Source organism: Clupea harengus, chromosome 17 (genome assembly GCF_900700415.2).
Source record: "Clupea harengus chromosome 17, Ch_v2.0.2, whole genome shotgun sequence".
Lineage (NCBI taxonomy): Eukaryota > Metazoa > Chordata > Actinopteri > Clupeiformes > Clupeidae > Clupea > Clupea harengus.
Window position 1 is genome coordinate 23,130,073 of NC_045168.1, and position 15,814 is coordinate 23,145,886.

Consider the following 15,814-nt stretch of genomic DNA (forward strand, 5'->3'; position numbering starts at 1 on the left):
TAAGGAATATCAACCAAATGTGGCTTAACAAGCTGACACCGGTTAAAGGCTTTTGGGCAAATTGCATATAATTCCTCCATCGTTTAGTCATCCAGCAGATGGTCCTCAGTGTGGCAGTTTCCATATGTTGAATTACAACCGGCAGATTATCTTCCAACTTGAGTCTGGTGGACAGAATGTCATTAACATTCAAAGCTGGAAAAGTACCCAGTGCTGCCACTGGGGGTCACTGTGAACAAGTGCTTGCCATGCCTGGCATCAGACCAACGCATGGATATCTGCCACCTGGCATTTCTGGGATGTGTGTTATCTGTGACCATTTTTGTATTGTGCTTTTAGTCATTTGATTTTTGGCTTACTCGTGTGGTTTTGATGAGTTAACCTTAATAAGTTACAGGGCATGGATAATTGAATTTGAAACAAGCACCTTCGTACCCTTGTCGTTTACAGTTATGCCCCCCCCCCCCCCCCCCCCCCCCCCCCCAGGAGACTGTGGGAAGTCATCTTTATTTGAAGGGAACTGGCCTGAAATGGGCAGGAGGGGGGGGGGGGGGGTGTTGTCCCAACACAAACCACCACCACAACCCCCTACCCCCCTCCCAACCACCACACAACCCCTACCCCCTCCCAAACACACCACAACCCCTACCCCCCTCCCAAACCACCACCACAACCCCCTACCCCCCTTCCAAACCACCACCACAACCCCCTACCCCCCTCCCAAACCACCACCACAACCCCCTACCCCCCTCCCAAACCACCACCACAACCCCCTTACCCCCTCCCAACCACCACCACAAACCCCCTAACCCCCCTGCCCAAACCACCACCACAAACCCCTACCCCCTCCCAAACCACCACCACAACCCCCTACCCCCCTCCCAAACCACCACCACAACCCCCTACCCCTCCCAAACCACCAAGGTTTGAAAGTCCTCCCATTATTCATGTCCAAACTGCTTTGCTGCCAACAACAGAAGAATATTTGTTTTGAAAGGATGGGCTGATCCAGTGGGCACTACATGCCCAGTGGTCACGCATAATGGCTGCGTTTTTGAACCAGATGGTCGGGGGGGCCTTTTGAGAGCGGAGGTGCCGAACTCGCTCTGGAACCCAGCGGAGTGGACCGCCGATGTTTGGGCTTTCCACTGAGCAGGCAGACAGAATGGGGAAGGCCGGCACCACGGGGTGTTCATGCTAGGTTACGCGAGGCCACATCCTGGAGGGACTCGCTAATGAGAACATCAATACACGGGCTCTTGGCATCTCTATTCTCTGGGTTCAGGCGAGCAAAAGCAAAAAAAGAAAGGGGGAGAGTGTTGCAAATTGCCAGGTTCATCTATTTTTGGGGGACCATGTATGCCCTCTCTAGAGTTGTGTTGAAGTCGAGTCGTTTTCTGGTTTCGGATGGGGTCCGTGTTAGTGTATCAACTTCAAAGGTGAGACATGTTCTGATCGATAGGTCGAACTATGGTTTTGAGAATCCTGCATGGTTCCAACTATGTCAGTTGCCTGCATGGTTAGCAGCTATGCTTTTAGAAAAAGTACCCCCTGATTGTGCAAGACTCCATCTCATTTAGGTACTTTTGTTTTGTGGCACCGGATTACATCTCAAACCCCCTACTTCAGACTTGGCTTGGCTTGACTTGGTTTATTCTACTGAGCTTAATTCAACCAGTAGGCTTCTTTTTTTTTTTATCATGGAATTATTTTATCTCAGTACTACATACCTGAATGCCTTTAGTGTGGAAATAATACCATCATCTTCTTTCTGTCTGCAGATAAACAAGTGCTCGAGTTTGGAAAGCTGGTGAGCACGTCCAACACTTATGAGCCTCATGATCCAAGCGAGGGGAGGAAACTTGTGACTGTGACTTCAGATAAGCCTCTGCTATGGAGCATGGGAATTCACATGAAGTAGCTTAAGCTTTTTTTCCCCCTCCAGTGGACCAACACTTGAATGAAATGTCTACAAAGTGCCTTTGCCATTAATAACGGATGCCATTTCATAGTTATTTTCCCTCACTGATTATTTATTAACAAACAGCCCCACAAACACTCAAAGTAAAAATCCTTCACTCAACCCAGTCAGTCGCAATCATGATTTGGAATAGTCAGCATACATAGGATAGGAACGTAGGATTTAGCCGCCACTGTAAAGAAAAACAGAGGACCTGTATGTTATCCATCAATGTGACCCTAGTCTGGACCAAAATATATGTACTGAATGCTACAACAGTTACATATGTTTTGTTTGAAATATTATGCTCTTTAATATACTGTATTGATCAACATGAAAATCAAAACAAGTTATCTTTTCTATTCTAACATTTTTAATAATGATTAAAAAGAAATCAATGAATACACATGATCTTCTGGTTGGTTGAGTGGTACTTACACAATGATGTTGTTGATGGGGATGTGGATGAGTTTCACAAAGAATCCGATGAAGCCCATGATCGCAAAGCCAATCGCTGTTGCCATGGCAATCTTCTGGAATTCTACAACATGTCAGAACACAGACGTTAGGAAGTGTTCCATCATTAAAACCCAACCACTGCACAGTCCTGCTGGCTCATTAGTACATAATGTCATTATTCAAGCTTCCTCCCGCTCAATTTGTTGCTGCACTTTCAGTCCAGAGGCTGTCAATATGCTGAATGTTTGTCATTACATAACACCACAAACTTTTTCATCACAGCCTCAGGGCAACTAATGAGTGCCTATTGTGTAGGTTTATGGTCATGTTTCCATTTAAAAATGGGTGTTGCAGCAGTTCTGCTGATTTAGAGCTAGTCTGTAACCTAGTCTAAGTAAAAAAAAAACAAGACAGGATAGGAGACTCCTCCCTGTCCACTCTTTGTAAGAGTCCTCACATGAACACGCCATCCCCAGTAACCATGGTTATGATATACTGATGGAAAACAGCAGTATTGTACTGTCCTTGTACCAAGCTGCCGGTAGGCTAAAGTCATGCTGTGGTACTGTATAGACAACATCTGCTCACCTAACACAGCTGCATTCTGTACTGACTGTCCTAATCAGAGCCCCTCCCAAAAGCTAACTCGCAAACCCAACCCCCAACGTTAACACATCACCAGAGTGGCACTTTGGCCAGTTAAAGGGGTGATTCACTCATCTTGAATGAAGACACACAGTCCCCCAAAACACAGACAGTAACTGTTGAGATTAGATAATATTGCAAATTTGGATTTTCTGGGGGTTTCAAAGATTTGGGAAATAATTCTATGAATCCGGTTACCATACATGCCAACCCCTTTGCCTGCCCACCTGTATAACCCTCTCAAAAAAGCGGTTAGTGGTGACGTTGCCAGTGCGTGTGTGCTGCTCCAAAGCCCCTGGTAGAACATTACTTACAGGCAATTAATAGTAAAATACTGGGTGGCAGCAACGCAATTCAGAAGGCTAAAGATGCCGGTATCTTGTTGTTCTTTGTTTACCGTAGTGTGTGTTCATGCGTTATCATTCTCGACGCGAATAGCACGCAATACATTCCGAATTCCTATTTTTTTTTGTATGTAACATATACGCCCGTCAGCAATTTATATTGGGGGAAATGCGTGAGACTTCACATGTATGGATCACCACTATGGTACGTACTATGGTAAGAGATCAGACATGGTTCAAACTTAAGACGTAAGCCACATTACACATAGAGGTTAACATATTTTGACTTAATAGCCACATCGAACCCTCTTGTAGGTTAAGAGAGGTCCTCAAACCAACCCTTTCTGTCGGGTTTTGTGCATCTTTTCACGAGTCTGATGGAGTCTTTCACGAACTGCCGACTCGGCTCCACAAACTGCGTAACTTGATCCATGGTGGGAAAGTGGGGTTTTCTGAATGAGGTCGAAAGAGAAAACGGTCAGTATCGCACGATATTTATGAGAACCAAATGTGTTTATCACGAAAAACAACACTCAAGAGTTACTGAACTGCAACTGAACATCATATGCTATTGATGGATAACCTCAGCGCGCTAGAAAGCAATCAAGCTCAGTTTGCTTCAAATTACGAAAGTTAATCAGCACAAATAATAAAAACAAGACATTTAATTAAATTATATATATCATGTTATCCTGAGAACTAAAACAACCGTTTTAGCTAACTTCCAACATATAGCAATCTATCTATAGTTAACTGGCTATATAATAGACGCCTAACGTTATAGTAATTTTATTTTATTACACATTGAAATATTAATACAGAATCAGCCTCTGCTCAAAGAATCTTAATTACACATCAAATTAAAGTTAAATTATCTCTGCCTACCTGTGTGGGTCTTGTTGTTGTTACCTGGCCGGCTGATGTCCCTGGCCACGTAGCTGTCGGGAGAAAGCTGTTGGCTGAAAGGCTGACGTAGCGTTAAACCTACACAAGCGTACGTCTTTCTGTGACTGTTTTTGTCACTCCATACCAGTCCTACTTATCGCCATCTATCGCTGGGGAGTGCAAAAAAAATAAGGAACCCCTTGAGTATGTCTGATAAGCCTTGCTTGATTCATGCAAACACTATTTACAGTTTTTCTCAGTCGCTTTGGTATATTTCTCAAATTTCTCATTAACATGAGTTATTTTAGAGAACTGGTTGATCATTGGTTGATCTAAGTCTTCACACATTCCCCTTCATAAGTGAAAGTCAAGATTCACCTGAGAGTAAGTCATCAATTCAGGAGACATTTACCAAAAAAACTTCCATACATAATGATTTCATGGCTTTATTTTAATTTAATTGATCCTTTTGCTCATTAGCTGTATCAATCAATTTTAAGTATAGTCTAAGGTGAGTGGTATGTGTTTTCGTATGTGTTTATAGACTATGGAGATTTTGTTACCATTCCTTGATCAAATTTAAAGAATACAGTCTTTAAATGTGTGGCTGATGAGAGAATTTACATTGCTGACCAGTTTGACAAAGAATACATTTCATAATAGAGTGGTTCAGTATTGAAAAGAGAAATGTATGTCCGTACAGATTCCCCCAATGTCCCATGGTAATGCAGAAGCTATACACAACTGAAAAATACCCAATACCCATCCACTTCTCAGTGTCAGTAACATCCTCACACTGTTTGGAAGCCAGCTTTGAAAACCTCACACACTGGCACTGAAACCAAATTTTTAGCACAGATCAAAACGTCATATCAAACATAAAAGATGTTTCATCTTCTCTGATGTGAACTCGCTTGGATCCAAACATATCTCAGTGCAGGACAAGTGGACTTTGTGACTGGGTGAAAGGGATTAAGTGTTGTAGCCTATCTTTTTTTTAACTCAATCATAGAACTAGCCGCTTGCCGTCATTCAGACCAAGCTTCTCCAATACATTATTTATCAAAGGGAGGCTAGGGGCTGCTTTGATAAGCCATATTCCAAATCTATTAACGGTGACATTATAAAAACTGTCAGCTCTGAAGAGGATTGTGCAGATAACTTCAAAATGTAAAGGAAGATGGGACAGCAGTCTTGAAATATTAAAGAACCTCTCATCACCTCTTTCAAACAATCTGTTAGGAACGGCATACTCTGACGAAACAGTGGGCATTATTTCAACAACCACCTCCTTGACAGAACTGGTGGACTGTGGTGATTGGAGGAGGCAGTTATTCTATATGTTACATAACACACCCAGAGTATGATTATAATTAAGTTTTTATTAATTACATGATTATAATTAACTATCTGCTTCTAATGTGTCATTTAGATGATACTACCAAAGCAATCATGCACTCTGTTTTTCTCTGCAAATACTGAGAGTTAAGAATTTCTCAAATGAACTAGAGAAAACTGAGTTGCCTCTGCTTCACAACTGGTTTGAAAAGTGGGGTGGCAAGCTACATGCACTACATTACTACGTGCAAAGACACATGATCAAAACAAATCATAGTTTGCTATACTGACTGGATAAAACAATGACATGAACTTTCATTGAAAACACCTACATTCACAAATGATGGGGATCATTTACTTTTGAATGATATGTAACAGCAAGTTTATATACAGACAAAAAATATAGATGCCAAGTATGTATACAGACAGAACAACACAACATTAGATGAAACTAACATGAAAAATCTCGGTTTTCTAAACTGTGATACTTAATTAGGTACACTATGTGGCCTGTGTTTCAGATGATATAAAACATACACTACAATATATCTCTCCGATATCTGGAGTTTTCAAATAATATTAGAGAACAAATGTATTTATGTAATTCACTGGTAAGTATCTAACATTCATCTTGGCATTCAAAGTGTCAGTAAAGTTAGTCTTGGTGTATAGTTTATTTAAGAATGTATCTGTTAATAATATATCTGTCCTTGGTTTTTAATCCCAATGAATTCCAAGCATTTGACAGCTGAGCTCCCATAGTTTCTCAGCCATTTCATCATCTCTGGCAGCTCTTGAGCATCTTGCTGGAGCACAGTCACTGTGGGAAAAAGCAGTGAAAATACCAGCCAATCAATAAATCAGGAAAAACCTTGACGTTTCAGACAAATATATGTAATCGCCATAGTTGTGTAATTGCGTCCTCATATATATCTCCTTGAAGGTGAGCTTATAGTTAACCTCACTTATCTATTGCTTTCAACCCCTTAGACTCACATACCTGTAATATCCACCGGTCTCCTTCTCCAGTGCCGGTTCCACAGCGCAGTAGATGGAGGTCTGTGCGCCCTGGACCGAAGTCTTGGTGAACAGGCTGAATATCCTCACGGCCACCTGGACAGGGGCGCTGACGTGCCTCCACAGCTCGGTCCGCACCACGCCGGGGTGAAGCGAGTACACCGTCACGCCAGTCCCTTTGGGAACAAAGACCATTCAGTCACATGGTCATTTAATCATGCATGAATGGCCTTCACTGCAGTAACACCATGGAGGAATGCATTGTATGGAGGAAATATGTATGTATGCAGACAATGTTTGAGGAAATAATGTGTACGGTTCTTTTTTCCCCATTTTTTCACAGAAAAACACAGAGTAACCGAGTAGGCAGCCAACATACATTCCGTTGCTATCAGTGATATTGAAGAAATGCAGGAAATTCTATAAATGTTTAGAGCAGTATCCTGTTCTCAAGGAAATTCCCAGATAGTAACAGACCCACTGGGTAAACCGATGTCAGATTAACTTCCTGTCCTTGTATATATTATCTAAACATGCTATTAGTTCAGCATTCATGTGAACATTAGCAAGTGTATGTATACTAAAAGGCTGAATGTCAAAATCTCTGTTGACGTCACTGGAACAGCTGTGAAAATACAGATCAAATAAGCCTCATTGAGAAAATAAGTTGAACAAAAAAGGGGAACAACACCTAACGCATATTTCAGTTGTAAACGCCAATGTTAATTCTCTCCCTTTTTTTTCTCTATAATTTCTCACTTTCTTGATGCAGCAGCCTCTCTAAGTGCATTGCGTACCGTCTTGTCTCCTGGCCAGGGAGCGCGTAGTGAGGATGTTGGCCAGCTTGCTCTGGCCGTAGGCCCTGCGGGCGTTGTAGCCCTTCTCGCTGTTGATGTCGTCCAGCTGGATCCCTCCCCAGGTGTGGGCCACAGAGGCCACGTTGACAATCCTGGCGGGAGCCGACCTCTTCATGAGGTCCAGCAGCAGGAACGTGAGCAGGAAGTGGCCTGCGGCAGGAGACGAGACAAAGAAGGATGCATGTCCTGTCAGTAATGACACCTATGCAAATAGTTTTGTGTGCTGCATGATGTCCTCCCCTCTTGCAACTTTTGGGAAAAAGCAAAGCAGTACAAATGTAATGAGCATAAGCACATACATGTGTATCACATGACAAGCAAAACACATAACTTATTCCAAGTCAGTTTGGACAAATGGACTTGACAACCTATGATGGTACACCCTCTCTATATTTGTGTACGTCTGTTTAGTCGTAACCAAAAATAGTTGCTGTTTTGAGGTGACATTCCTGGACAAATACCAAGAATATGTGTACTTCATCCCTCAGAGGACAGTCTTGACCTTTCTTTGTCTTTTCTTTCCGTTTCCTTTTTCCTTGGTCTGCCTTTGACCAGTAAGTACATGGGAATGTGTGTGTTGTACAAACATATCGTGTTTATGGTCAAGGGAGTTGAGCCATGCCTGAGGACTTGAGGGTCAGTTGATGGTCTAAAAGTACCAAGCACCCAGAGAGAGAGACCTTCCTGATGACCTGGGTCTCTGCTGCAATTAGCAAACCCCCTAACAGCATCAATTGAATGTCTGAAGTGAAAGTCGACCCATTGAGAAAAAAAAAACGTCTTAACCCGTTGCTCATTACCAATTATCTAAAAAAGCTAAATACGGGTCGAGAAACCAATTTATTTTGTGACAGAGATCATGCTTTGTTTTCGTAATGCAATATGGTTAAAACGATTATACTAATATACAGTGGGGTAGGAGACTTTGCCATGCAAATATGGAACAGTACCACACTCGAGGGAACAACCACTCTTCACTTAACATTGTTGAGAGCTCTTACCTAAGTGGTTAACACCAATCTGCATCTCAAATCCATCAACTGTTTTGGAGTAGGGACACAGCATCACCCCAGCATTGTTGATAAGTATATTGAGTTGTTTCTCCTCTGAGTGGAAGACAAAACAATTGATTTATATGACGCTTGTTATAGATGTTATAGCTTGTTATAGATGATGGCAAATTAAGTGGTAAACAACCCACGGTTTAGGTTAAAATGTTTTATTGTTTTCAGTTTTAAGTTTGGAAGGTGCATACCCTTGTTTATGAATTCGGCAAATTCTCGTATGGACTTGGTGTTCGACAGGTCTAGTTTCTTCAACACAACGTTTTGGTTGCCGGAGTCCTCCACAATCTCCTCTCTGGCGGCTTCTCCTCTCTCCATATCTCTGCAGGCCATGATGATGCGGGCGCCTCAAAGAGACACAAACACACACACACACACACACACACACACACACACACACACACACAGGGGAGGATAAGCTGACAATCAGCGTTAAGACACACACGGACCCAGCAACACCACCATGTCACCTTCATTCACATGCAACATGCATCACTTCCGACGGTGACTCAGATGAACTCCCAGGTTGGGTCTCCATTTGACTGTGATGCTCATGAATAAACTAATTAGGTGCTGCTCGGGGATGAGAGAGCAATGCGCCAGCACAATGGTTGTTTGCCCAGTAATTATGGGGAAAACAACAACCATTATTCCATTAGTGTGCTTTGTCTGTGCTACGCTATGAAGTCTCTTTGTTTAGAATCTGTCAAGCTCATGTGGGAAAGTGAGTGTCCCCCCCCCCCCCAACTCCCCAGTCATCCGCCAAACAGATGATGAATTCACAATTACAGTTACAATGAAGTGGAGCTCATAAAAAGATATCACACATCACAGATGATGATGAGGATTGGTTTAGTTTCAATTATATGCTGGTGAAGAATGGCTCTCAATTTGATGTTGCCCATTAAGATGAAGCCAGCTAAATACTTCATGTAACTATGTACAACAACTTTATTATTACAAACAAACTGCCATAGGCAACTTCCCTCATGAGACCTGCACACCACGTAAACACAATTTTACAGCAACTTCCAGCCCATGTTGTAAATGTACACTTACCACGTGACATCTTAATATCTTTGATATGTGTTTAGAGTCTCTCACACAGAGAGAATAATATTGCACTCAGGAGCCCCCTCGAGAGGGTTGCCCGTGGAGATTTGCACAATAACAAGGATTGCATGCTTGCTAGTGTTTCATAACAGGAAGATAATGGAAGTTAGTTTGTGATTTTCATGTGCACAAAATAGTCATTGTTGACAATAGATAAGTGTTTAAATGTCCGTAACAAAACAGGTTTGTGTGTGTGTTTGTGTTTGTTTGTGAGATAAATGCCAATAAAGCTTCTTTGAACTTTGAACTTTGAAAGAGAGAGAGATGAGAAATCTATTATTATGTTAGGCTACCTCTCTTTGCCAAGTCTCTTGCAGTCTCCTTCCCTATGCCGGTGTTAGCCCCAGTTATAATGACTGTCTTCTCATCAAGTCTGGCTTCGGATGACCACTGGCCGCAGAAACATTTTCTGAATAAAAACAAAATCGGAAAGTTTAAAAAATCAAACAAGAACTCACACATATCCATACACAATGAGATCCTGTTTGCTGCTGAGTTGAACTCAGTTACAAATGACACCGCATTTGATGGTTTACTCAAGTTCACTGATGTTAATCATACTGATTGACCTACGGTTCACATTTAAAACAAATAGGATATACCATGGCAGTAAGAGAACAAGTGGGCATTTACAACTTAAATGTTGGATTAAATATCTTCACGATAAATAGATGATGGGGGTATACACATAGAAATAACTGCCCCAAATGTATTTGAATTGGTAACAGTAGCCAAGTTGCTAGTAGTGGCAGAAGTACTGGAAGCACTTAAACTAACAGTGGTCTAGTTGTTCTAGTTGTAGTACCCTAGTTGTAGGCAAGTTTTTGGTGATCCATAAAAAAAAGTTCAGATCAAGTCTTAAATACAAAACGGAGAGCAACTTACCTTAGAGTATGCATTGTCGCCGAGGTCAAAATTGTTATCCAGATTCCGTGAGAGCGCTCTCACGATGAGTGGACTGTCGTCAGGGACTTTATAAAATGCCAGACTTTCAGAAACCGGTGCCTCTCCCCTACCGGAATTTGTCAAACATTCGCAGTGTTATATTTGAATGGATGACCTCTTCAACGAAATGCAGGTGTGCTGAAACGTGACCAAACAATATGCGCAACAATACAATCTCTGAATTACTTGCCACCGAAGACCACCGAGACGTGTTGACATGCTTTATTAAATGGCATTGCCTGATGAGGAATTCAAAATGCTTCTGTAAGAATTGTTCACCACTAGATGTCTCTCGTGATTCAGATATTTTTTGACCAGGCGTTGTGTTCACAGCATTGGATCCCAATCAATCCCAATCCCAATAACATAATATGTAGGTTACTTTATTAACTTTTCATTTCAAAATCATATGTGGTTAGACAATTTTAGAATTAACAGTTTCCTAACTTTCAGTGTTACAGTGCTACATTTCCAGAAAACACAAATTATTTGAAAAGGTAACATCAATCGTCAATCAATCAGCATCTAAGCACATCAATCAAACAAGTATTTCCTCCATTAGATTAAACTATAACTAGATAGCATCCGTGTTTTATGTGTCATAGACAGTAGCCTAAATGTTTAATCAATATGTCAATGTCATGTTTAATTCTTTTGCGACAGGCTACTGTAACTCTTTGAATGGAGAGCTGATTTGAGAATTTATCACAGAGCTCTTCAGCGCCAGCGGATGTTCAGCAGTTGGCAGCTGAGAGCCCACAGTTTGCAGGCCGACCGGTCATCACTGGCAGCCCTGGAGCACGTCGCTGGGGCACAGTCGCTGCGTCAGAAGAGCAAGGGATATATGACCAGAGTATTTTCATGGCAACAGACAATTACATGCTTATTCAATGACCCTGTTGTTCTATGTGTCTGGGGCAAGGGGGGTTGAAGTGTATTTTGGGTAGGGGTGAAATTCTAGCAGATAGGAGTGTCATCTGATTTGAATGGCTAATGCCCACCTGTAGTAGCCTCCAGACTCTAGATCTGGAGTCACAGCACAGAAGAGGGTTGTGTAGGACCCCTCTGCCGGGGTTCTGAGGAAGATGCTACAAGTCTTCACAAGAACCTGTAGATACCTCCTCATGTGCCTAAATATCTCAGTGTGTACAACTCCAGGGTCAACCGCATAAACCGTTATCCCTAAGTCTGATGAGGAAACAGAAATACAGATGATGAATCTTCTCATTATGATGATTATCTTTATAAAGCACCAATCATAATGTGTTATTGGGCAATATGCTAGTTATTATATAGTATACAAAAGTATATTGCCGTTTTTCTCAGTCGCTATGGTGCATTTCTCAGATCAGTATTGAAATTCTCAAAACTACTTGTTAAACCTTCACATCATTTTGTCACATGTGCACATCATAAAGGTCTCCTGTCTCCTGAATTGATGAATTGTTCTGAATCTTGACTTTCACTTATGAAGGGAAATGTGTGAAGAACTAGATCAGCCAATGATCAAGTTCTCTAAAATAGCTCTGAAATTGGCATGCACATATAGACAGAGCACAACACAGTGTTATGCTGTCATTTTCTTTTCTTTTTTTTTATACCACCCACCGCCATCCCTCTGTGGAGGACAAATAAAACTTTGTTAGTGGTAATACATAGTTCATTAATCACTGAGACTGTCCCATAGAGGGAGGACATAAACTTGTTGACATGCATATGAAGAAATGAACGGGGGAAAAAACAACAATAATAATAAAAATAACAACACTCATGTTAATTTATTAAGCTATTTACAACATCTTTGTATTATAAATGTATGTGTGTGTGTGTGTGTGTGTGTGTGTGTGTGTGTGTTCCAGCCTGTGCAAGAGAAAGTGTTCGGTGGGAGGCACCAGATAATTGGTATGGTTACGGTTGTGGGGGGTTCAACAGTAGAGTTAATTGATTTGTAACCTGCTGCCAGAAGTGTTTGAAGGGTACACAATACTACTACTCTACTGCTCTACTCAGTGAATTACTTTATGTTGTATAAGGTCAAGGTTATTTTTATTAGTCATGTTACTGTATATGTGTTTTTAAGATTTAAATGTGTCGGCAGTGGGAGTAACTAACTGAAAGATTTTCTTCCCATGTTCGCATTGGCACAGAAATGGTTTGATATGATTCAGATATGGGGGGATATTGAAAAAGTCTGAACTTGGCAAGGTGAAATCTAATATAGTGTCTTTGTCTTGAGTTTTGAACAGCTGAGTTGAAGGAACTCAAGAAACTCATTACTCTCAATGCCACGTGTCTGGGTTAGATGTGAGATGGATGCAAAGTTACTATTTTGTATACATAACACCTTTTTCTATCCGCTTGTATAGATTTGATGGGTTTTTTTTTGGTTGCTGGAAAGTCAGGGTTGTACTCTAGTATTTGATGGGTGAAAGTGTAGAATTTGTGAGCTTATGCAATTTCCACCAGCCTATCAGAGGTGAAGCTATCACCGTGCTTTTAAAACAGGGGTTATACTGTAAATTCGGACAGTGGAAGAACAGGAGTGAGGCTGCATGGTGAAATGGTGAGGAGGCCGCAGTACAGGTTCTGCCTGAGGGTGTTTCCTCTCGTATGGACTTTTATCCTTCGTGCTTTGTGTTCAATGACATGGTCTGTCAACAAAGTACAGTACAAACAGTAAAAGCATACATGTGAATCCTCTACAATCTCTTGCAATCTATCTCCCACACACAGCAACGTGTAACTTTGTACTGTTTAAAGTGATATATGCCACACAGAAAAAGTGCAAAACGTTAGCCATAGTTTACATAAGAAAATGATTACAGAGTGCACTGTTATATTGACAACATGGCTACGCATTTTCACTATCTTGTTCGTAAACAATGACACAAGGACTTGTCATTCTGATGGCACTGCCATGTTCACTGACATGAATATTTACTTCTGAAACATAAACTAAAGATTTTGAGCAAGTAATGGGTAGGTTTGGCAGGTATTTCATTGTACGGTGCTGTTTGTTCACATTTTTTAAATAAATGCACTTACAGCTTTGCTAATGTTAATGATTCGAGAAATGTACCAAAGCGACTGAGAAAAAAACTGTAATAGATCAACTGAAACGAACTCACCCTCCACTCTCCTGGCCAGTTCCCGGCTGAAGAGGACGTTGGCCAGCTTGCTCTGCGCATAGGATCTCGTGGAATGGTAACTCTTCGCACTATTCACGTCCTCAAAGTTGATCTTGCCTAGGAGGTGGGCTACGGAGGCCAGGTTGATCACCCGGGAGGGAGCGGAGTGCTTCAGGAGGTCCAGCAAAAGGTAGGTGAGCAGGAAGTGGCCTGAGAAGAAGAGGTGGGTTTGGACAGTCCCATTAAAACACGTGGTATGAGATAAGATTTAATCATGATTCATTTCAATCATGATTCTTTGGTTAATTGCGATTTTGGGTGTGATTGCAATTTCATTGTCAATTCAACCAGTTCTGACAGCCTTAACATTGCCTCACAAGGATTTACTAAAGCTTTACAATCATGTGCACTGATAAAACGAGATTTATTTGTAAGAAGCTCCGTAGGGTCTCAGCATGTAAACAAAAATATTGATCCATTGCATCTAAGGATTAAACAGTGTTACTGAAAGGGAAGATGTACCGTTTCATACCTAAGTGATTGACCCCAAATTGCATCTCAAAGCCATCAACAGTGGTTGCATATGTACAGAGTGCCACACCAGCATTGTTGATCAGGAAATGCAGGGATTTTTCAGCTGAAACAACATAAATACTTTTTTTTTTACGTAATACAGCTCTCAATAATTTTACAAAATGTTCCCCAAAGAAATATCTGTGAAATCAAAAGCTTAACATTCTCCTCCCCATAGAAGAGAACCAGAACCCAACTGTTGTAAATGTTCTCAGCGAATTCACAAATGGACTTTGTGTCAGCGAGATCCAGCTTCATAGCCACCACACTGGCACTCTCCACTTCTCTCATTATGTCAGCAACTGCCTCCTCAGCTTTCTCCATGTCCCGACAGGCCAGAACTACATGGGCCCCTGGGAAGAGAATACACAGGACTTATAATAGGTGGTGGTGTTAGATAATAAAGACAAAAATAAAAAATTAGATAAAAATAAAGATTGGGAGAGAGAGAGAGAGAGAGGGAGAGGGCGGTTAAAGACCACCATGCACCATTAAATCCACCATGCATTTCAATGCAACCTTTGTATTCATTCTCAGTTCTTGAGGGATTTATCCTGGAAGGATGAGAATATGAAGCTTTGCAAGCTCTATAATAAGTACTGTAAGATAATAGCATTCCATTGCATTTGGTTTATGTCATGTTCATTTTCAGAGAAGGTTCCTTGCCAGGTACGGTTTTGATGTACTCACCCCTCATAGCGAGGTCTTTGGCAGTAGCTTTACCAATGCCAGTGTTTGCGCCCGTCACAATGGCTGTTTTTCCATCCAGACGAATATCAGACGACCACTGCTTGGCAATCAAGCTCCTGAAGCAATTACTATTCAGATTAAATAAAGCATTTGTCATTGCTGTGTTTGTTTGGCTGTTTTACAGCTAATATATCCAAAGCACATATTTTATTGATTTAAATTTGAACTAAATTTTCAAGCAGTAATTAATAAATCATGTCTGGTCAATCATTTTCCCTGCCTGTACTCATGGTCTCCCCTGCCAGTTTTTTTTTAAATTCTTGTAAATAACCTTACCTGATAGCTTTCATCTTCCTTCCTGAGTTGGATATATCTAGATGATTCCAACAACTTCAATGCAGCACTCACAGAAACACTAGCACAACTTTCAAAGCAAGCTCTGAAACACCCTTCTACCTCTTGTGATCAAAACACAACCCATTTCTTAAAATCCATATAGGACAGTCACAAAAATCATTTGAATCCCATGACTGTTTGAACTAATTGATGAAATAGACCGTACCTAAAAATACAAGTCAGGGTTTATGCATCCATCTGTGTGAAAGGTCATTTTATAATAAGATTCTCAACAGTTCGACTTTATTTAAATCTCTTTCAATCTCTTTGTTCGTTTCTTTTTTACATTTTCCTCTAAATCCTTTTTAGGGCAAAGATCAGTTCTCTCAAACCATTCTTGTTTTACATGAAGTAATGTAAGTTCCAATGTTGAGTATTTTTTTAAACTTTAAGATTTTTC

At 41.1% G+C, this 15,814-nt stretch overlaps 4 protein-coding genes across 4 annotated transcripts in view; 1 reads left to right on the forward strand and 3 right to left on the reverse strand.

Annotated features, from left to right (window-relative positions):
- Nucleotides 1-2,337, forward strand: part of tpk1 (thiamin pyrophosphokinase 1) — a 44,570-nt gene extending 42,233 nt beyond the window's left edge. Inside the window, exon 9 of the mRNA XM_012833266.3 lies at nucleotides 1,782-2,337. Within this exon, the coding sequence (XP_012688720.1) occupies nucleotides 1,782-1,921 (140 nt within the window). The 3' untranslated portion in view covers nucleotides 1,922-2,337. The remainder of the gene's footprint in view (nucleotides 1-1,781) is intronic.
- sec61g (SEC61 translocon subunit gamma) lies at nucleotides 2,013-4,411 on the reverse strand. Its single transcript, XM_012833268.3, has 4 exons — nucleotides 4,294-4,411; nucleotides 3,748-3,860; nucleotides 2,399-2,501; nucleotides 2,013-2,153 (listed from the first exon to the last, which is right to left on the reverse strand). Exons 2-4 carry the CDS (start codon nucleotides 3,839-3,841, stop codon nucleotides 2,144-2,146), a joined length of 207 nt encoding a protein of 68 aa, XP_012688722.1. The 5' UTR covers nucleotides 3,842-3,860; nucleotides 4,294-4,411; the 3' UTR covers nucleotides 2,013-2,143.
- Nucleotides 4,412-5,655: 1,244 nt separating this feature from the next.
- zgc:112332 (uncharacterized protein LOC553712 homolog) lies at nucleotides 5,656-10,837 on the reverse strand. The gene is made up of 7 exons (XM_012833265.3): nucleotides 10,568-10,837; nucleotides 9,976-10,091; nucleotides 8,761-8,916; nucleotides 8,507-8,611; nucleotides 7,446-7,655; nucleotides 6,632-6,824; nucleotides 5,656-6,451 (listed from the first exon to the last, which is right to left on the reverse strand). Exons 1-7 carry the CDS (start codon nucleotides 10,579-10,581, stop codon nucleotides 6,349-6,351), a joined length of 897 nt encoding a protein of 298 aa, XP_012688719.1. The 5' UTR covers nucleotides 10,582-10,837; the 3' UTR covers nucleotides 5,656-6,348.
- A 191-nt stretch (nucleotides 10,838-11,028) lies between these two features.
- Nucleotides 11,029-15,189, reverse strand: si:dkey-73n8.3 (uncharacterized protein LOC100150965 homolog). Its single transcript, XM_031583710.2, has 6 exons — nucleotides 15,019-15,189; nucleotides 14,526-14,681; nucleotides 14,288-14,392; nucleotides 13,756-13,965; nucleotides 11,629-11,815; nucleotides 11,029-11,447 (listed from the first exon to the last, which is right to left on the reverse strand). The coding sequence occupies exons 1-6, from the start codon at nucleotides 15,173-15,175 to the stop codon at nucleotides 11,345-11,347; spliced, it is 918 nt and encodes a 305-aa protein (XP_031439570.1). The 5' UTR covers nucleotides 15,176-15,189; the 3' UTR covers nucleotides 11,029-11,344.
- Nucleotides 15,190-15,814: the final 625 nt, after the last annotated feature.

Bases quoted from the DNA above. Each gene is read 5' to 3' on its own strand.
- sec61g (XM_012833268.3), bottom strand. From the start codon at position 3,841: ATGGATCAAGTTACGCAGTTTGTGGAGCCGAGTCGGCAGTTCGTGAAA. The intron at 2,502-3,747 runs GTTGGTTTGAGG...GACATGTTGTAG, and splicing joins CACAAAACCCGACAGAAAGG to AATTCCAGAAGATTGCCATG.
- zgc:112332 (XM_012833265.3), bottom strand. The intron at 8,917-9,975 runs GTAGCCTAACAT...TGTCTCTTTGAG, and splicing joins AAGAGACTTGGCAAAGAGAG to GCGCCCGCATCATCATGGCC. The intron at 8,612-8,760 runs GTATGCACCTTC...TCTTCCACTCAG, and splicing joins TGCCGAATTCATAAACAAGG to AGGAGAAACAACTCAATATA.
- si:dkey-73n8.3 (XM_031583710.2), bottom strand. From the start codon at position 15,175: ATGACAAATGCTTTATTTAATCTGAATAGTAATTGCTTCAGGAGCTTG. The intron at 14,682-15,018 runs GTGAGTACATCA...TTCTCTTCCCAG, and splicing joins CAAAGACCTCGCTATGAGGG to GGGCCCATGTAGTTCTGGCC. The intron at 11,448-11,628 runs GTGGGCATTAGC...CTTCTGACGCAG, and splicing joins GAGTCTGGAGGCTACTACAG to CGACTGTGCCCCAGCGACGT.